This window comes from Prionailurus bengalensis, chromosome B4, assembly GCF_016509475.1.
Source record: "Prionailurus bengalensis isolate Pbe53 chromosome B4, Fcat_Pben_1.1_paternal_pri, whole genome shotgun sequence".
Classification (NCBI taxonomy): Eukaryota; Metazoa; Chordata; class Mammalia; order Carnivora; family Felidae; genus Prionailurus; species Prionailurus bengalensis.
In genome coordinates this window covers 82,493,885-82,514,852 of record NC_057358.1, presented here as the reverse complement: position 1 = coordinate 82,514,852, position 20,968 = coordinate 82,493,885, and the positions used below count along the sequence as shown (strand labels likewise).

Here is a 20,968-nt window from a genome sequence, read left to right as displayed (position 1 = left end):
TTGTTGTGTTATTGTTTGAAGCAACAGGAAAAGTAGGGTTGATTGGTGGGGAGAGACTAGATCTGCAGCAGATAATTATCTGGCTCTGCAGGGCATAGATTCTATCAGACTGTTTCATCAACTCTGTTTAAAACCTATTCCTGCTCAACCTTACCCCCTTAAATTTTCTGACTTCCCTTTCTCTACTTCCCTGAGGCTAAACAGTATCTAGAGTGCTTCATTCAGTGTGCAGAACTGTGTAAGGAACAACTTTCTGCCTTTTACATCTTCTGTGTTCTCAGAGGTAAGCAGGTAGGAAGGAGCTCATGGAATCTGGAAGAGGTAAGAGTGACCTGCTCACTACGCAGAATACAGCAGGAAAATGGATGCGCCTCCTTGGAGGGAAATCTCTCTGTAAACTGAATTTTGCCAAGCACTAGAGTAGGAGGAGCAGGTCACTTAGGCTGGGGGGTGAGAGGGTGACCTATGGAGTTTCTTTCCAAGCTTCTCTGCTTTCTCACCCCATCTAGATCATCAGACCCTTCTACCAAAGACAGTCTGTGGAAGATGAAAGCTAATCCGCAGGAAGGTCTCTTCCCAGCTGAGGCCCAGGAGGCATAGGATCTGCAGCTGCAATGCAGGCACCAGAACAAGTAAACAGGGTGGGTCCCTGCCAGTAGACAATTCTGCAGTCCAGGTGCCACCTGGTGGTGATAAGCAGTAAATCTGTAACAGGAGAAAGCATGGCCATTTGTTCGAGGAAGTGTCTAAGTGAGAATACCCAAACTTCCTGGATTTGCAATCTGCATTTAATATGTAAACTTCATTAACATCCTCAGGGAGGGAGAGGATTAGATGTGGTAACCTAGTCCTTGCCCCCTCTCCAAGATGGAAGGGGCAACAGGATTTGAGGTAATATCCTCTATTATTCCTCAAAAGTTACTGCAAAGTAGGTCTATCATTAGAACTTTTTTATGCCAAGTCTGGAGTCTGACTGCCTGAATGCCTGGCTCCATTCCTTAGTAGTTGCAGAACCCTGGGCAGCTTACTCTCATTAAGCCTTTCTCCTCTGCAAACTGGGTTGTATAACAGAACCCATTGTGTCAAAGAGAAATTGCATGTAAAGTGCCTAGCACAGTGCCTTGGCTTATATTATTAAGTACTCAGTAAATGTTAGCTATTATTCTAGAACTCCCTATTTATTTCCTATGCAGCAAGACAGGACCTTTTCTCCATTGGAGAGCCCTTCAAATATTTGAAGACATCTATTAGGTTTCCCCTCAGTCTCGTCAGGTTTTTTTTTTCTGCTATCCCCACTGATTTATCAATGGGCCTCTTTGAAAATTACACTTAGAACACAGAATCCTTTAAGAGTGGTTTCACTCAAAAAGACGTGGTAGAACTGTTATATTTACAATGTATTACTATGGTTCTCTTACCCTTTTGGAGCTCCTCAGAAGGTGCTTAGAACATAGCAGGCTCTTAGTATTTATGGATTGACATACTATAGGACTAAGAGTTTAATTTTTTTGTAACCAATTGAAGTCCTGTGTTGTTTTCATGTGAATTATTGCTAACGTAGTTCTCTGCAGTTCTTTCTCAGACAGGCTCAAGCAATTTTTTAGGGAGAGGGTCAATCCAAATTGATCCAAACTGACCTCTTCGATTAATTCAGTCAATCCAAGTTACAGCACTTTCAGGTTTACTTGGTATTTCCGTGTGTTAATGTTGGTAACAGGGCTTTTCATATTTTTATATGAATTTTTTAAATAAAACATAGCCCTTGAGTGTATCACTAGAGACCAGAAGTTTCTCTAACAAAATGCGCTAATCAACATTTACTACACAAAGATGTTGAGTTTTGACTCCGCCAAACTCTACCATTAACTGACCCATAATTATTCTCTTATCTGCAATGACTTAGCAGATGAGGAAGAGCAAAGCAGCCCTGCCATCTGGGGACAGGCCTGGCAGTGCTGGGCTTCGGGTTGTTAAGGGCTGACCTGGGCTCACAGCTAGGAAATGATGTTCTCCTACTGGACACAATCTCATGAAACACCAACATCACACAATGGCACTCAGTGACTGTGATGAAGTGAGGCAAAAAAACCAAGATCACACTTCACAATTTTGTTTAAACACAAAACAAGGTCAGTGTGCAAGTCATGAAATAGCAAACATCCCCTTCTCCCAACTAATGGGTGACTGCTGCTTTATTACCAATTTCAGCTTCACTCTAGTCTGCTCTTTTCCTAGTTAAGATACCCAATCACAGAAGTATCCCTGCTTCCCTGACAGCACCCAGTGGAACCAAGCCCCACTTCCTTGAACCTTCCCCCAAATCACTTAACCAGAGTCCCAAGTCCTAAAAGTCCTTTCTAATGTCCCTTTGCTAGGCATGGGTCCCATGGCAGACTCTCCATAACTGCAGTGAGCATTAAACCCAATTTGTTTGACTACAGGTGTATTCCTGGCAGTCTTTGGCTGGCATATGTTAATCAAGAAGTTACAATGATTACAGTTTCCCAAATCTACCTCTTTAGAGATACTTGGCAAAAAGAAAATAGTCAGGATTTGGCTGGGATGAACTCATGTTGGTATCTATCATCACATTTGTCTCTACTCATAAACCATCTCTTTTAATAATCCAGAACTGTGCCAGAAAAATCAACATTAAGCTTATCAATGTGTGGTTTCTAGAGTCCACACACAATATTTCAGTATTTGACCACTTCTAGTCTTTAGGCCTTTTCTTTTTTTTATGACCAGCCTTGACCGAGCACACCATCTCCAACCCCAGGTGTAACCTGAGTGATCAACCAGACAAAACAAGAGGTAGCAGCAGATATGATGGGGGAAGCACAACTCAGAACCATGTTCTGTATCCCAAATCCACTGTCTCATCAGACTAGATACCTGAGTTGTTTCCCCTACATCAACTACGAGCTGAGGAGGAACTGAGGTTTGGCTACTGGGGTCCCTGGCCTTATGGACTCTTAATTGGATTTAAAACCTCTGTGGTTCTATATGGAGGCAAAGGGAAGAGATGAACCCTGAGGTTTGTGTCCCCAGGAGAACTTTCCTTTTCCCAGCACCTCCCAAGCCTTGAAGGCTTAAGGCATTGGTAACTGAGGAAGGGATGGGGTAAGAGGGGCATTAACTGTCATCAACCACTCAGAGAGCAACTGCCACCTGCCCTGCTGTTTGAATAAGGGATCTGTCAATACATATCCCATTCCCATTTCCCAGCACATCCACCCCTCCTTAGTACCTGCCCCCCTAAATGACCCCAGGAGCCCTGGTTACTAAGGTATCCTGGGAATAGTATCATGCAGATAGAAACCAGCAACAGATGGGACTATTTTTAAACTAGACTAGGTGGCTCCAATGCTTTTACCCCACAAAGCGCCGTTTAATTTTGCTCTGGGTCCCTACCCTTCACTTGGCCTCTGCCCAACCTTATCCAAGCTGTGTGAGGGTGGGGTCTTTATCCCATTTTGGCATGAGATATATTTACTGCTCTCATCTTCCACACAGTTTATCTAAGCAAGTTTTCACTGCCTCCATTTGTTAAAAATAATTCTTTTTTTATTTCTTTGGAAAGTGGTGGGCCCTGCCCTATGGATTTCCAAGCCAAGCCAAGGTAATGAATGCTCCCCTAGTCTTTGGACTGGAGTACTATGGTCCCCACCTTCCCTTGGGCCCAGGAACAGTTTCCTGTATTCTCCAACTCAACTAGGCCCCCAATTGTCTGAAGGCTCCTATTAGGCCTTCTCTCCTGGCCACCCACTTCCCAATCTCTCCTGGCTTTCCCTCTGGGCAGGGTTTTTTTTGTTTTTGTTTTTTTTCTTCCAAAGCCAGTGCTGGAACCTGTGCTATGCAGAAGAGAGGACAAGACAAGGGATGTCCCCATCTTCCCATCAGGGTACATACGGCCCCTCAGTCAGTCCTTCCTCTCTGCTGGCTTCAGTCTGCACTCCTATGAAAGCCCCCTCTGTGAGGCTTGAAGGAAGATGGGACAAGAGGACCCTCATAAAAGGGAGGTGAGAGAAAACAGACCAGCCCAACCCTTTCTCAGAAGCAAACTCCTTGTAGTCTCTTGTCCTAGTTCTTGAGTGAGCCCTTCAGACAGGGCCTGGGAGGGCTAGGCGAGTGGGTAAGGGCCCCTCGACCCCAGCCCTGGGAGGCTATACCAGGGGAGTGTCCATTAGCCCCATCAGTGTGGCATGGCTGTGATACGCATGCTCTGGGAAGCGATGGGGTAAGTCACCATGGGAGTGGTGGTGTGGCTCATTGTGATTCCTGCCAAGGGTTGGGCCATCGATACAGCCACTGGGGCCACAGGAGCCACAGATACAGCCACAGGAGCCATGGAGACAGGTGGGGGTGCCATTCCCTGGGCAATTGTTTGAGCCAGAGCAGCTGACAATGGCGTGATCTCTGGGTTCAAGTGTGGGGGTGGGGGTGGTGGAGCAGCAGGAGGTGCAGCATTAGTTGGGGGAGCAGCTGGAGCTCCAGTGGGGGCCACCAGTTCTTGCTGGGATACAGGGCGAGGCTGTAGAGCCTGGCTGCTGAGAGTAGTGTGAGTCTGGGCAATGCCATGGTTAAAAGTGGCAACAGTGCCCACAGTGGGGGCCAGAGTCTGCTCAGTTGCTGGTGCAGTAGAGCTCAGGGTCATGACCTTGGCCTGATTGCGGAACTGGGCATTTTGTTCCAGCAGTACCTCATTGGTGGCCAGCAGGTTGCTGACCTGCTTCTTAAGCTCCTCCACCCGCTTCCTGAGCATGGCATTCTCCTCCTCCAGCAGTCTGCACTCCACCCCTCGAGGTGGAGCCAAGCTATATTCATAGGATTCAAAATGGGGGCCATCCGGGGGGCAGCATCCACCTCGCCGGCGCTTGGGGCCTGGTTCATGGTCCTCAAAGCCCCTGTCAGGGAGGTCATAGATATCATAGAGGTCGTGGCGTCGTCCTGGGGGGACTGGGCCTGTTGCACCACCACCACCACTGCCTCCTCCACCTCGAGCATCAAACTCAAAATCCCGCTGCAGGTGGCGAAACTTGCACTTGGCTCCTCTCTGGCAGTCACCCTTGAGAAAGTCACGGCAGATAGGGACCTCCTCTTTGCCATTCGGCAAGTCAGCTGGTGAAAGGCCCAGGCCGGCTGCCACTTTCTGCCTCAGCCGAGGGGGAAGCTCTCCTGTCTTCTTATAACCATCCTCATCCTCCTTGGAGCCATGGATGAATCGGCAGTTTGGGCGGCTACACTCCTTGTTCTGGAAGTCATGGCAGAAGATGAATTCATTTTTGCTCACTCCCAAGTTGGATACCTCACTCATGTCTGGATGACGATAGCGGCAACGCTTGCCTCGCTTGCATACATTCCTCAAGAAGTCTCTACAGATGGCATCTGAGCTGGCCCCGCCACTGCCTGCCCCTGCCCCACTGGTCTCCTCGCTGCCACCTCCTCCAGGGCCTCCACCGCTGTTCCCGGTGCCGTTGGCATAGCTGTCCCGGTCAGGCATTCTGGTCCCCCCCAACTCAGGGCTTTCTTCCTTTTCTTGCCACCCTTGGTGACCGCTAGGAAAGAGAAGAACTGTGTCAAACAGGTGTCTTCCAGAGAGGCCACACTCTTCCCAGCTACAGAGCAGGCAGTCCAGCAAGAGGCAGGCCAGACAGGCATGGCTTTGGAGATGGAAAATCTAAGGGATGAGAATTCTGGCTGGACTGGCTGGCTTGTCAGAAGTCCCTCCCAGGCCCTCGTGCACCTGGTTGGGTCAGAATGATTCACACTAGCCTGACTAATGGAGGAGGGAGCTGGGGTGAAGCCACTTCATCTCACTAATGATGACAGGCCAAGGAGGGGGCAAGGAGAAAACAGTGTTGGGTGTTATTTCCCCTTCTGAGCTGACCTTATTAAAGTTGAGAAAGTGAAATTAAAACTGCTGTCTCAGTGTCTCAGTAGATTAGGAGGAGATTGGGAAGTGGCCAAGATGGGCTGGTGAGCTTACTAGGGCTGTGGATAACGGGACACTGCAGACAAAACTTCCCTTACCCCCTCTTCCGTGGGATCTCAGGTGAGGGCACTCTAGACCCCAGGAAATCCTAAATGAAGAGACTGGTGTCACCAGCTTGATGGCAGTTCCTAAACCTATCATTTTTTAGTATTCTCTCCCAGCTCACCTCTGCTGTCAACACCAGTGTGGTCAGCTCCCTCCACTCCATTTCGGGGAGAAGGGGGTAGTTCTACAGCTGGGATCTCCACTTATACACCCCCAAACGACAAAACCATTTGTAGTAAGGTCAAGGTGGGAGGAAGGAGTTAATTTCACAGGAACAAGTGACCTTTCTTTTCCCATTCTACAGCCCCCTCCTATTCCCCATTAGAAGATACCACTGACATCAAACCACACCATTCCTCACCCCATAAAGATCCTCTTTATTTATAGGCTCTATAAAAGCTTTTTAAGTCTCCTCTTTCCCAAGAGAGCTCTGGAATGTCAGTCCACTGCCCTGGTTCTAGCCCTCCCCTCTCCCCACCCCCAAGAAGACTGGGAGTCCCTGCCACCACGTGTTTGACCTCATAAGCCTTTCCTAAGCAGTGACCAGGCTCCCCCTGCTGTTCATATAGGAAAACTTCATATTGCTTCCCCTGGAGTATAAGCAAATCTTTCCTGGTTTCTTTGGTCTTCATTTCCCCCCAAGCACCTTCCCTACTGGCTTGACTTTGCCTTCAGAGGTCCCTAAAATGAACCAACCAGATAAGAGACCAGAGTTACAGAAGAATCTGTAAAAGGAGAAGGATCCTTTTCCTCCAAAGGCATGTAGTCCCCAAATAGAAACAATCAAGAAAGAAGAGTAGTAAAAAAGAAGATACAAACTTTTACTTAAAGGGAAATGACCCAGTGAAAAATAAATACCATCTATCTAAGCTTGAACCATGCTGCAACTCCCACCAGAGGCAGATAATCAGCTATGATACTCCTCCCCACCCAATTCTTCCAGGATTGTTAGATACCTGAGGTAGCTCAGGTGAAGTCCGGGGCTCCTGTGGGTCTCCACCTCCACATCACTGCTGGGTTCTGAACAGGAAAAAACAAACAGAGTCTTGGTGGGAGAAGGGTAGGAACAGAGGCCTATGTTTGTTACAATAAAGAAGTCTGACTAAATGGCAAGAGCTCTGGGCACTTCCAAGATTCCCTCTGAGTTCAAACTGAATTTCACCTACCAAAGGGAATTGTCGGCAAGAAAAGTCAGAATATAGAACTAATCTGGGAGCCTAGCAGGATGGGTTGGAAAACCAGCCCTGAGTGAACAAAGGGGGAGGGGTACTCTGCCTCAAGATGAAGGAAGATGTGGGGATCAGAGCCCGGCCTAGGGTTGAGGTTAGTTAACTCCGAATGCGGAGTCGTGCAAGAGCAGCGACTGACAAGGCAATGGGAGGGCTGATTAGACTTGGGGGCGGTGATTATGACGCTTCTCAACACCCCAGAGTTTGGAAAAGAAGTCCTAAGAGTTTTATGCAGCAAGTCTTCCAGCTTGCTAGGTTCTGTGCAGTGCGACCCGCGCTCAGCCGTGGACCAGGCGAAAAGGACACCAAGGGAGCACAAGTGAAGCGGAAAGGGGGGACTCCAGGTGACATCAAGCTGCGGGGATGGGCAGGGCTGTGACGTCACGGAGCTGGCGTTTGCTCGCGAAGCAGGGTCAGTCAGAAAAAGGGCTCGGCCCTGGGGCATGAGGAAGAACCAGCTCGGTCCTGGGGGGCCTTGTGTAGCCCAGCCGAGCCCAGCTGCTGGGCCGGCCCCGACTCCTCCCCTCCGGGCGCGGCCTCCACCTAAGTCTCCCGCCTCCCTCACCTGCCGCCGCCGCCGTAGTTGCTGCTGCCGCCTGCCGGTCCTCTAGCTTCGACAAAGAGCCGCCTACCCTATTGCCCTTCCGCTTCCTGCGGAAGAAATGACGCTCTAGCCACCAGACCCGGAACTACTCTATGGTGTGCGAAGTACTAGTGTGACTAGCCGCAGGAAGTTCCCAGCAAGCTTTGGGTGTAACCATAGCAACCGGACGCAACAGCACAGTAGCGCCTCAAAAGCGGAACTTAGTAACTTAGACTTAGGTAAGAGTAAGGGCAGCAGTGCCGTTTGCCCCTAACTTGGCCGCGAACCACCTTCAAACCTATCCCCTCGCTTATACTACACCCTTTCTGGGAAGTAAGGGCCACCCAGTATCTACCGACTCCAAGGGCTGGGGGACCAAATGTCGGCCAGGAACAGGAGTCACACCCCGGGCTGTAGCCTATGTAGCGCGCTCGACGCTCGACAGCGTGGGTGTTCAAGAGGCCCTACTGCACTGACAGAGAATCCCCAGCCAATAAAAACCACGTAACAGACAAAACCATTTTTTTCTTCAGCTAAGACAGCAGAAGAGAAGATTTATTGTATACGTTGTTACATTCAGCCACACATGAAAACAATTAGTCCCGAAAGTCACAGGTCCAGAGCAACGGACCAAAAGGGACTTCTGATATGAACAAGGCGAGTCTCTCAAAGGTGGTCGTTGAGATCAGATGGCGATGGATGTTCTAGATCCACTGAATCAAGCTCTAGAAAGTAGGCATGCAGTCCAACAATTGGTACCAGCGTCCCTGGCCTCTGGCTTTCCTTATTTCTGCTCCTGTGGCTCCATGGGTGCACAAGCTAGCGGTTTACTTGGACCTCTGCCTCATCTTTCTTCTTTTACGCTTCAGCCTGAAAAGCAGACACGGGAATACATCTCCTGCCCACAAACCCGAGTTCAGTCTTTCCCTCCCATCTTAAATGTGCATCTAATACATGGGGTGTCAAAACGGACAAGTACTTCAGTTCTACTATCCTGCGTTCAATCCCCGACTATGCAAGTCAATGCTTATAACATTTTCACCTCAAGTTCTTTCAGATTTCTAAACCAAACGTTCCAAGTTTTGTCCAAGACACGCTACATTTCCCTCTTCCTGTGTTGGCCGGTCAAGTCTCAACATACCTGCGCATTCGCTTCTTCCTCCACTGCAACCCATCACAGCCAGAGGCAGAGAATAAAACAAGAGATTAGTTTTAATAAGAGATCTGGGCAGAGATGTGAAGGGCATTATTTAGAACCTGGCAAGTTCTTGACCAACTATGTAGGTATAGTCACAGTAAATCCAGCAATAATTTGGACTCCCACCCTCACCCGCCGAAATAGATATGAATCCCGCGTGCGCTTTTCTACTCCCGCCCTTTGTGCCCACAGTACTTACCCACCTCTTTTGCTTCTCCCCAAATTAGCCTTTCCTCTTCCGCTAGCTCTTGGGCACCCTTGAGAACCCAGCGGCTCGGGAACCATGGCGGACTTCCCTTGCCTAGTTGTCCCCCACCCCCCCCCCCCATCACTAATCTCTACTGCCTCAGCTTACTGCCAAGGACTGCTTACCTTAGCTCTCATGGCGGAGAGGTTTCTACAGGTAAAGAGAAAAAAGCTACAGTTAGTTTCGTGTAATGATGGCAAGTGCAGAGATCGGATGCTAATGGATTGAGCACGGAATACAAACACAAACAGCCCCAACACTCACCCAAGAAGATGGCGCTAAGGCGGAGAGAGCGCCAGAGGCCCGCCTACAGCTATTTAACAGGGAGCTGTGTCGTCATTTCCGTTATCTCACTTTTCCCTCCAGGGGCGGGGCTGCCTAAGAAGAGTAATAATGGCATTCAGCTCGTCTCAGGTGGCAGGTTGATTGAATTAGGAGTTCTCTGGGAAGACATTTTGAATTTGAGTTACAAAATCCCCCTTCCCTCAGTTTTATTATGAAGATATTGTGTTGTTTCAGCGTGAGCACGTATTTCCAATGTGGGTCCGAGAGGTGAAGACAAGCAAACGATAGCGACTTCCGCTTTCCCTCTCGCTGCTTCATGGGAGTTAGAGTTTCCTGGCTGCACCCTCCATTTTAATATGGTTACCTGCGGTCTATACAAAAATTCCTAATTTGTTTTACCGGTTTATTTTTAAATTGCTGCAGGGAGATTCTATCTCGTAACTTACGAAGGTCTTAAGATTCCAGAACGTGTAAGTGGGGAGTTGAGAAAGCCGTCATACTACGAAGAGAGCTTTGTTACTTAGATGAACGCTTTTTCTTTCTCAGCTATAGTCTTTCCCCCGCGATACATGAGGCTGAATGCCACGAGATTTCTGGCTCAGTACATCTTGTTCAGAAAATACTTCAGGGCGCCTGAGTGGCTCAGTCGGATAAATGTCCGACTTCGGCTCAAGTCATGATCTCTCAGTCTGTGAGTTCGAGTCCGCGACCGGGTCTGTGCTGACAGCTCAGAGCTTGGAGCCTGCTTTGGATTCCGTGTCTCCCTCTCTCTGCCCCGCCCCCGCTCATGCTCTGTCTCTCTCTCAAAAATAAATAAATAAACATTAAAAAAAGAAAAATACTTCAGTGATTCTGCCTCTACTTAGGAGTTAAGATCAAACCAATGTACATACAGGAAGCAAGATCAAGTGTCTTCTCTAGACTGAGAATATTTGGTGTTAAGATTGATCTTCCCAGTCTCATGGTATGGTCAGGTCAGAAGCACCCAGAAAAGAGACTTGTAGATTTGGCTACGGGAAACTTGAGCTAGGAAGGATGAAAAAGAACAGTTTACCATAGACTTCACCTTACTTTAATAAGAGACTGTAAGGCTTTTCGTGACAATCCTTTTTTCATGGTTTTTTTTATACAGCAACATTTCACTTTTTTTAACTCTGGAAAAAACGTACTTACGGCCCTCAGGGTGCCTGGATGGCTCAGTCAGTTAAGCATATTACTCTTGATCTAGGCTCAGGTAATGATCTCAAGATTCATGAGATCAGTACTGCTGAGGGGCTCTGCTCCGACAGTGTGGAGCCTGCTTGGGATTTTCTCTCAGCCCTCCTACTCGCTCTCTCAAAATAAACTTTAAAAATTAAAACTTCTAGGGCCCTCTTTCCAAGTGTTTAAGTAGTTCTAGTATTATCAGAATATAACAAGCTTTTGAAGTTAACTCCAGCAACATTTTACCAAGTCCACTAGGATCAGGATTTCACCTGTTGATTGCCCCTAACAGTAGACTCGAAAAACGCACGTTTGAACTGCATCGGTACTTACATGTGTTTTTAAATATACACACAATGCTGTAAATTTCTCTTCCTCAGCATTTTCTTAACATCGTCTTTCTCTAACTTATTGTAATAAGAGTATACAATGCATATAACATATGAAATGTATTAATCAGCTGTTATCCTAAGGCTTCTGGGCCTAATACTAAAGGCATTCTTCCTGGTTTCCTAAATCAAGACAAACACTTCAATATGGTTTTATTTTTTGCAGTACACATTAATTGTCCTGAACAAATTGTCAGCAACAAGGGGTAAGTTTTTACTCAAAAAAACTTTAAAAACTTTCATAAAAAATGTACTGTCCCAACCCACAGTATTTCTTTAGAACGGCAGAATATGGCAATATCGAAAACTAGTTCCAGATGACCATCACTTCAGTTGACATCTCCCCCATCTTTATCAAATAAGCACAGCACACAAAGGCACATGATTATGAGCAAATCCAAATTTATTTTAACGCCATGTCATTTTCAACATGTTTAAAAACCTCATAAGTTAGCGGGAGCCCTAGTTCCCTGGGACAGCATGCCAGAGGTACCGAATTTCATCACCTTCCTCTCCAAACCCCTAGCAATTCATCCAATCCAAGTCCACAGCTTCAGAAAGCCAGGAGTTGTCTCTTCAGTCAGTCTGCTCCTCTGGTTCCTGGTCTTTCTTTCAGGGAGGGAAGTCAAAATATTTCAAACAGGGAACAAAACCACAGTTGAGCTTCCAGCTCAGGTGTCTAAGATGAAACGGGGGAACGCCCCCCCATCGACTCCAAAGAAATGGACAAGGTGGAGATGGATTACTTCTTTACAGCTTTGTGAAGACAAAAAAAGTCCTGCAGAACAAAAACGACTAAAGAGATTTACAAATGAGGATCCATTTGACAGATGAGAATCTCTTGGTAAATGCAGGCTCCAGCTCCTAAAAATGAGAGGGGCCTGACCAGTCTGGATCAGAAAGGAATCTGCCACACGTGAATAAAAACAATCTGAATATAGCTCCTCTTTATTTTGAGGCCTGATAAAATACCTGGGGAGAATGGGAAAAGAGAGGAACAAGCCCCAACAGATGGGAAAATGCTGACACCAGAGTGGTATAAAAAAATTTCAGCTGAGTTTTTAGTGGTGGCGGCTACTTTAGCCTTCTCCCTGTTCTGTTGTAGGGTCATAAACCTTGACCAAAGCAGAGAGTAGTAGAAAAAGGCTAGAAAGAGGGGCTTGAAGACGATGAATTTTGACTCCTGATTTTATTATTCAATTTCTCTTTTCTATTTAAAGTAGTCTTCGGTGGCTGGGAAGCCTGGCCTCCCAAGACCAGAGTCAGTTGGAGCTGGTTGTTGTTGGACAGGGAGTGGGGTAGGGACAGGGATGGGGGCAGGGAGATCCTGCTCTGCTGGCGGTCCTGGGTGGAGAAGACGAACTGCACTTCACAGAGCCTGGGGTGTGGTGGGAAAGGGATGAGGCAGGAGCGGCAAGCTGGGGAGATGGGACCCACCTCAGTCCCCAGCTTCATTCTCTTCTAATGTTTCCCCACTGGTGGCATTTTCTGCAGTCTTGGAGGCCTATATTCGTGGAAAAGAGAGGAAGACTTATCAGTTTCCAACTACCTGGGGTAGTATCCAGGGTACCAAGGACAAAAATATCCTAATGCTCTAGGTCAAGGCTGAGGAAAGGGAAAGTAAGGATATACAGATACATATATGCCCACCACAACACCCAGGAAGGTGGACTCAAGAGGGATCAAGTTCACCCTGCCAGAGACGGATAATCATACCTTCTTTTTTTTCTTTTTCTGGGTTTTCCGACTTGCAGAACTCTGGAGGAGGGCCTGGAAAATAGGAGGAGGAAGGAAAACAAATTTTGAGGAATGCTGAGGAAACACAAAATGTCTCTCTCAGTATCCCGGCCCTTTGCAGGACTTTGCTGACACCTCCTCCTCACTCCCAGGACACGTGCAGTGTGTTCATCCCTTTCTGTCACACACTGACCTTTAGCTCTGCATCCTGGACCTCCATCTCAGACTTGTAAAGGTCAGGCTCAAAGGGACCACTAGTTATCCGCATAGGGCCATTGGGCATGAGCAGGACTGTAAATTTAAACTGGGCAACAAATTCACCTATGGAAGAAAGGAAGTGTTTTGATAAAATGTCCCCTTGTCATACTCCTTTTCTGTAAGCTAGAGCGGGGGACTGTAATCAGGGGCTCCAAAGTGAAACTCTCTTCTTAGGACTCACCCTCCTTCTCATAGAGAACATTAAATGGCTGCAGCAGTTCGTGTTTGGCACATTCCACCACACCCATGCGGGCCTTCTTCTCATCTTCAAATGCTCTGGGTGGTGGAAGACAAATTCAGGCATCCTTAACTCCCTATCAAGTAACATTTTCCTCAAGTTTTTAAATGTGTGTGGTCTAGGGAGTCAGACTGGTTCCAAGTACTGTTCTTGCTAAGTGCAGTACTAGTACCTTAAAGTAAATGGCATGGCATCAAAACGCCTTTCGACCTCACTGAAGAAGGCACGTGAAGTTTTCATTTTCAGCCCATACTGTTTAGAAGGGTCTCGTTTGTAAATGGTGGTTCTCTGTCCTGCATCCTTGGCCTAAAAGAGTAAAAAGTTAGGTCACATTTGGGCTGGTGCTCTTAGAACACACCCTCAGTCACTCTTCTGTGCTAGCTCTGGTAAACTCTCCTCACCTTGCCCTCTCCTGAGCTGACAAGAACATCCACAGCATATACTTCGTGTACCTCAAATTCAGCCTTTTCATGGTCCTTCCTAAAAGGAATAGAAAGGGAACCATAAAAACAATAAGTAGTTCCTGGAGTCTGAAGTAAAAGAAGACAGATAAGAGTAAGCTGGGAGCATGAAGAAAATGTTCGTGACTAGACTCAGAGGGTGGAAAGCGAAGGGTGGAACTGGCACCTACTTCTGCTGGTCTGTGGGATTCTGGATAATGGTTTTCTCTCCATCGATGACATGCTGCTTCAACTGATGTGACAGCATACCTGAGGACAGGACAAAGCCATCTAGAACCCAAAAGGTTCCCAAATCCACCCACCTATGTAGGTTGATGAGGCAGGCAGTGAGGGAAAAGTGCCTATGAAAACTCAGGGGAGAAAAGGTTTTGGCTTACACTGTGCTAGAGTCAGAATGGATCTTCGAAGGAGCAAAATCCTTAATTCTACTAAACCACTCAGACCCTCAACCCTGTTATCTGAGGTCTCACCTTCTATTGGTGTGCAATTAAATGAGTGGGCAACTTTGTTCCAGGCTTCTGTCACTTGTGTGTTCTAGAAGTACAAGATCAAATAACAGGTGAGATATATAAAGGGGCCAATAAGCTCTCCACCATGAGAATGAAAAATATAAAAAACTGATAGTCCCAATACCCTCCATCAAGAGCACCGACTCTCATTGGTTTTTCATTTCAAGTTATTATCCCTACAGCTTAAAAACACCTTATGTTTGCATATCATTTTACAAAGTGCTTTCACAAAGATGGTCTAATTAGACAATTCTGAAAGGTGAATACAGCAGATCTATACCCCATATCCCGATTTAAAACATGAAGAAACTGAGGCACAGAAAGGTTAAGATTTTCCCAGGCTTAAGCCAGTTAACTTGAAGAAACTGAGATAAACCCAGGTTTTCTAGTGATGAATCCAGTGTTTATTCCACAATATCTGTTGAGAGGGAACAGCAAACTCTGATTTTCCCCTTCTTACCTTTCAAACATGATCTGACCCCCACCTAAGCTACAGTTCTTTTTTTAATTTTTTTTTTTTAATCTTTATTTTTGAGAGAGAGACAGAGTGTGAGCAGGGGAGGAGCAGAGACAGAGAGAGACGCAGAATCCGAAACAGGCTCCAGGCCCCAAGCTGCCAGCACACAGCCCAACGCGGGGCTCGAACCCACGAACCATGAGATCATGACCTGAGCCAAAGTCAGACCCTCAACCGACTGAGCCACCCAGGTGCCCCTAAGCTACAGTTCTTAAACAAAATGAAAAATAAGTAATCATAACTAATATTATTAAGCCATATGCTAGGTGCTGTACATGGATCATTTCAATTGTTACAACAACCCTATGATAATAAGTGACAATTTCATTTTTCCTATTTTGCGGATTAGGAAATTTGAACTCAAAAAGTTATTTTTAAACAGCAAGCATTGGCGATAGGGCAAGAATCCAGAAATTCCTGATGTATGTCATAACTATATAATAGCCAGTATACACCACCACCTTCCAGTGAAGATAACACAATTCTAAGTATATAAATAATCAACACGCAAAGTAATAAGAGCCAACACAAGTGCTTACTATGTGCCAGGTACTGTTCAAAATGCTTCATAACAACTGTATGAAGTAGGTATCGTTATAAGCAAACCAAGACAGAGGTTTAAGTAAAAATGATGCAAACGAGTAACAATGGTGAACTACAAACTTATTAAAAGAAGAATAAGAGAGAACAGAAATGAAAAAAAGCAAAAGCAAAAAAAAAAAAAAAAAGGGCAAGCTTTAAGTATTGAACAGGGTCCTGGAGACTGAAGTGTGAGAAAAAAATGTCTCCATGCATAGCCTAAGATGTTAAATTATAGTAATTCACGATAGTTTATGATCCCTGGGCTTTCTAATATTGTCTTGCAAAAGCACAAAAGTAACTTTTGGCCTCTCTCTGCCACCAGTTTACTGGTACTACTGTGATTTCTGTTATAAACTTTTAAAATTGGGTTTTTGGGGGCACTTGCCTGGCTCAATTGGAAGGGCAAGTGACTTTTGATCTTGGGGTTGTGAGTTTGAGCCCTACGTTTGGTGTAGGAATTAATTACACAAAGAATTAAAAAAAACACAGTTCTTAAAAAAAAGTTGGTTTTTTTTTTACATTTGTGTTTTACTCTAAGTGATATCCCTCAAATTATTTTAGGAAAAGATGTACATCCAAAACACGAATAAGAGAGGACCTCTATAGGCTCCATGAGGAAAGGACCATATATCCCCAAACACCTGCATGTGAACTTATCTATGATAGTCTCTCAGAGTTAGTTGTGATCTCATAGCTTATGAGTTCAAGCCCCACAGGGGGCTCACTGCTGTCTGTGCAGAGTCTGCTTTGGCACTTGTGCAGATCCTTTGTCCCCCTCTTTGTCTCCCCCTCCTCCATCCGAACATGCACTCTCTCACTAAATAAATAAACATTTATATAAACAAGTTTATTTCTGAGGGCGGGGGAGGGGAGAGAGAGACAGGATCTGAAGCAGGTCCTGCACTGTCAGCATAGAGCCCAAAGCAGGGCTTGAACTGATGAACTGATGAACTGTGAAAATCTGACTGAGCTAAAGTCAGACACTTAACGAACTGAGCCACCCAGGTGCCCCAATACAACGAATTTTAAAGAGCTGTATGTTTTAGGGGCACCTGGCTGCTTCACTTAGTAAAGCATGCAACTCTTGACCTCACGGGCTTTTTTTTGAGCCCACTTTGGGGCTTTAAAAAGAAAGGGATGGGGGTGCCCGGGGTGGCTCAGTGACATCTCACTCTTTGTTTCAGCTCAGGTCATGATCTCATGGTTCATGAGTTTGAGCCCCATGGTGGCCTCCTTGCTCACAGTGCAGAGTTTGCTTGGAGTTCTCTCTCCCTCTTTCTCTGCCCCTACCCGACTGGTGCTCACTCTCTCTCAAAATAAATAAACTTAAAAGAAAAAAAGCTATTTTATAAGGGGGCTGTAGGAGAAGGGGACAGTTCAATACAGAATAGCTATAAATGGCTAATGCTTCTTACATTCTATCAGGGTTTAGAACTGGACTAAACAGCTTACCTGGTTTCCAGGTTTGACCAGGCGCAGGGCAGCTTCAGCACAAAGGTGAGCTGCCTTAATGACATCTGCTTTCCGCCCTGTTACTTGGGTCCCCTGTAGATAAGGAAATGTAATCAGTACTCCCTGGAAAATCATTCTAACTGAGCTGGTCACTATGCAAGGCCAGCCAACACTTTTCTCCTTTTATTTCTCTAGGGACTCTCTCAAACTGTATATGGTGGTAAGGGGTGGGAATAAGAAGCAGCAGCATACCCTCCCCACAAGTGGAACAAAATTCAAAGCAGACCACCTACCTGAGCTACATCAACCACAAAAGTGTGAGCCACATTAGCGATGAAGCCATCCACATGGACCCCAAGGTCACTGAAAGGCAAGAGGAGAGCACAGCATTAGCAACTAGCACTATGCAAATGCTTAGGAAAAAGACAAGTGCTCTAAAATGGCTTAAGCTTACATTTTTACCAAGTCACCTTCCTTGAGAATATAGTCCTGGTCGCTCTTCAAAGGGGAGAAGTGACATACACAGTTATTTACTGAAATGCTGGTGGGAAAGGCAATACCTGTAAAGAGACAATCATCAGCCTTACTACCCTGCTGTCTCTCTCTCTCAATGTCTCTTTCGGAGCCCTGCTGCCCCTCGGAAAAATGGAAGTTTTTTCTTCAGGGTCTTGCCTGTTTAATCAGTTTGGATTGGGTAGGAAACTGCTTGTATCCCACCTGCCATTTCAAATTTCCAAATATCTCAACCAGAGCTTGGGTGGGGGTTACATCATTACAATAAAACAAACAGGACTGAGTAAGGGTCAAACTTGGGAAATTAGTGGGGGGATTGATTTTTTACCTTTCTTCATTTCTTTTTCTTTCTTGAAAATTTTCCCTGTCTCTTCCATAATCATGGCATCACCTTTCTCACACAGGCTCAGTACGGACACACCTGAGCAGGATGCTTCCACCAAAGACCGAAGTACCCCTGGGGACAGAATCCCACCATGTCAGCCCTGTATGTGTTGTCTAAGTCACCATCCAAACAATACCTAGAAGTTAGCGTTTGTAATATTCCTTAGTGCCATTGCCCAAGGCTGAAAGAGGGAACAAGTTTGTCTCTTGGAATATACCTACTTATAATCACTAAATTTCTACCTTCCTATTCCTAAAATAAAAAAGCCACACACCCTTCTCTCCCTATAGAATGTGACAACTGGGTAAACACCATCTGTCTCCCTAGTGAAGGGAGACTTTCCAAAGATACCAGTGGTGTGGTAGGACAGTTACGAACTTCAAGGGGGTTCTCACCTCAGCAAGGTGACCAACATACATGCAAAGCAGACTGGAAGAAATTTATAGGCGTCAGGAACAACAGGAAGATAGACACAGAACTGCTGACTCGAAGCTGATGCATTGTTAAATGCTACCTTCTTCCCTTCTCAGACACCCCAATTAGATGTTAGTAATCTCAATCTGTGTAAAAGTATTTCCTCATCAACTGGTGTATAAACCAAAGGGACTTAATCTAAAGTTCCTGAGCTTCAAAGGCTCATGTCTTACAGCTTGTAGCACATCTCAAAGAGGTGTAAGACCCGAGTTTCAAACTAGTATCTGGGATCACAAGTGCCTCAGAAGTTATAAGTTGCAAGGGAAAAAATTTTTTTGATTCAAACCACTAATACTAAAAAGCACTCCAAATAAGGCACTATATTAAATGTTCATTATGTTATAAAGCATTGTTCTGTTCACTGGATGCCCTCACCATGGCCTATCCTGAACTTCAGATTTGATTTTTGTGATCCAAGTCTTTGGAAGCATGAAAAACTCAGGTTTTCAGCCATAGGACCAAAGGGATCCTAAATACCTATCTTTACTGTCAAAACCATTTAAAAGCCCAAACACAAGCATTTTCTGTTCCCCTAATTGGGTTTTAAAGTGAAAAGGTAAATTGCAAAGAGAGAAAAAGGAAAGTGTGACATCTGCCAAGCTTGGCAGGCAGCTGCTGAGAAAGTCCCAGCACAGTGGTAATAAGGATGACTTCTGAGATCCTAAAATCAGCCCCCCACCCTCTTTTCAGTACCATTCACAAGACTGCCTAGTTGGGGTGAGAACCCCAAAACACTCCTAGCGTTATCAAGTCCCTGAGATCAAATCTGACGGCTAAGGCTATCTGCACAGATTGTTGGTAGCAATAACTTCAAGAAAAGCCAGATATTATCTCCAAGAGTTGTGTTAGGAGCTCCAGGGGTGTCCTCCAACGATCCCTGAGCTGGCCCAAGAGGAGAAGGGGGCCCCACCAGCGAAGGAGTTGAAGTGAAAAACGAAAGACTCCAGCAAAGCACGTGGTAGGGAAGCTGGTGTCAGGGACTGTAGCAGAGGAAGGGAGCCGGCGATCCGCATGGGAACCCGGCAACACGTGCCGGCTGGGCTCTTGATGCCGGGGAGCCAAAACAAAATAGAGGGGCGCTTCCGTCGCCAACAGCTGGGCGCTTCCTTTTCGAGGTGGCCTCGCCGCTGGCAGAAGAAGAGGCAGGGATCCGGACCGAAGGGTGAGGGGCAGAAGATGCGCCTTGCCTCTTGACTAACGGCCTAAGGTCGTAGCCGGCTGGGGGCCCTGCTCTGCGCTCTTCCCGGTCAGGGCCCCACACCTCCCCAGACTCCAGCCCAGGCCCAGCGGCTCAGGTCCCAGGCGCGACACGGAGTCTTCCCACCACGCCACCCACGGTGGACCGGCGCGGGGCCCTCAGCTGCTCACTCCGCATGACCCCACCGCTCCAGCCCCGCCGGGGCCAGCCCAGCACCGTCCCCTTTGCCTCCCCCTCTCAGCCTCGATCTCCGGACCCCCAAGGCCCGCACTCACGGTTGGCGATGTCGCCCCCCATCTTATACTTGGTCACAACCAGGTCCTCGGCGATAGTTTGCTCCTGCTGCTCGTCCTCGCCCGACATCTTCCCACTACCACCACCACCACTGCAGCCTCGTTCCTCCTGAGCCGCCGCCTCTGTCTTCCTTCCCAGCCGCAGGCTGTGCCTACAGCCCCTTCGATCCGCGAGGAAAGCGCGAGCGAAAGCGCGAGCTAGCCAGGGAGCGGGCGGGCGAGCGAGAGCGAGAAGCTGCGAGCGCGCGGGCTGAAGCGCAAGGCACGCTGGGACAACGAGTCCCTTCTACAGGCCGCCTCTAGTCGACTTTGCGGACTCTTGAACTACAATTCCCAGTTCGCCTTTCGCGCTCTTAAGCCAGGCCCTGGGGCCTTGCCCTCCAAGGGCCTCGCACGCCGGAATCGCCAAGCACTCTGGGAAGGGTCAGGCTCCGGCGGGAAGGCGGAGCAGTTGGTGAGCTTCATGGGAAGCGTGGTCTCTCCCGGAAAAACCACATCCACCAGGAGCACGGAGCGAGAACCCGTAATAGAGAGGGGCGGGCTAAGGGAGAAGGGGCGGAGCTACAGCGGGGCGATGGGTGTTTAGGCAGCGGGGCTGGGTGGAGCAGGGTGGAACTCAGGCGAGGAGGGAGTGGCTACATTAAGGACAGGGAGGCTGGGTGCGCCCTCCCTCGGATCCCTGGAGCGGCTGGCGGGACCGGCTCAGCCGGTCCAATCATCCTCCGGTGCTGGGAGAACGGGGAGGGGCAAGAACTATGGAACTCCTATGGAAGGAGACCTAGAGTACAAGGAGTAGGGGCTAACTGGGCAGCTATAGTCCGGAGAGTCCCACTGAAGATGGCACCATTGCTCCAACAGTAGGCTTTGATGGCAACACTTTGAGGGAAGTGTTGATACAGACTTTTTCAAGAGAATGAGAGTTCTGAAACATATGGGAGTTTTAGTGTTCCATCTCTTGAGGGACCACATCTATCAGGCTTTCTTATTTTCCCAAACGTGGGTTTTCTTGTTTTTGTTATTCCCAAGTGGCTGCCCTGTAGAGATTTCTAGTAAAAGCCTTAAATGAAAAGGACTGTGTGTTATGCTTGTCTTCAGAAAAGTAGGGCTGGAGAAAGCTGCAAGGGACAGAGTAGGACTGTCAGAAGACACAAGGCGGCATGCTGTGGTTGGTAGTTAT

The 20,968-nt window shown here is 47.2% G+C and overlaps 2 protein-coding genes and 1 long non-coding RNA gene across 3 annotated transcripts; all 3 read right to left on the bottom strand.

The window, feature by feature from the left end:
- Positions 1-770: 770 nt before the first annotated feature.
- On the bottom strand, positions 771-8,494 carry ZC3H10 (zinc finger CCCH-type containing 10). The gene is made up of 3 exons (XM_043564408.1): positions 7,835-8,494; positions 6,997-7,060; positions 771-5,558 (listed from the first exon to the last, which is right to left on the bottom strand). The coding sequence occupies exon 3, from the start codon at positions 5,501-5,503 to the stop codon at positions 4,196-4,198; it is 1,308 nt and encodes a 435-aa protein (XP_043420343.1). The 5' UTR covers positions 5,504-5,558; positions 6,997-7,060; positions 7,835-8,494; the 3' UTR covers positions 771-4,195.
- A 145-nt stretch (positions 8,495-8,639) lies between these two features.
- On the bottom strand, positions 8,640-9,649 carry LOC122473752. The gene is made up of 4 exons (XR_006294708.1): positions 9,562-9,649; positions 9,423-9,447; positions 8,994-9,016; positions 8,640-8,722 (listed from the first exon to the last, which is right to left on the bottom strand). It is a non-coding gene; the product is annotated as an uncharacterized LOC122473752 (long non-coding RNA).
- A 1,910-nt stretch (positions 9,650-11,559) lies between these two features.
- Positions 11,560-20,303, bottom strand: PA2G4 (proliferation-associated 2G4). Its single transcript, XM_043564405.1, has 13 exons — positions 19,774-20,303; positions 17,770-17,898; positions 17,383-17,488; positions 17,222-17,291; positions 16,929-17,021; positions 14,339-14,402; positions 14,039-14,117; positions 13,809-13,887; positions 13,580-13,713; positions 13,351-13,445; positions 13,105-13,232; positions 12,891-12,944; positions 11,560-12,678 (listed from the first exon to the last, which is right to left on the bottom strand). Exons 1-13 carry the CDS (start codon positions 19,859-19,861, stop codon positions 12,613-12,615), a joined length of 1,185 nt encoding a protein of 394 aa, XP_043420340.1. The 5' UTR covers positions 19,862-20,303; the 3' UTR covers positions 11,560-12,612.
- Between the last annotated feature and the right edge of the window lie 665 nt (positions 20,304-20,968).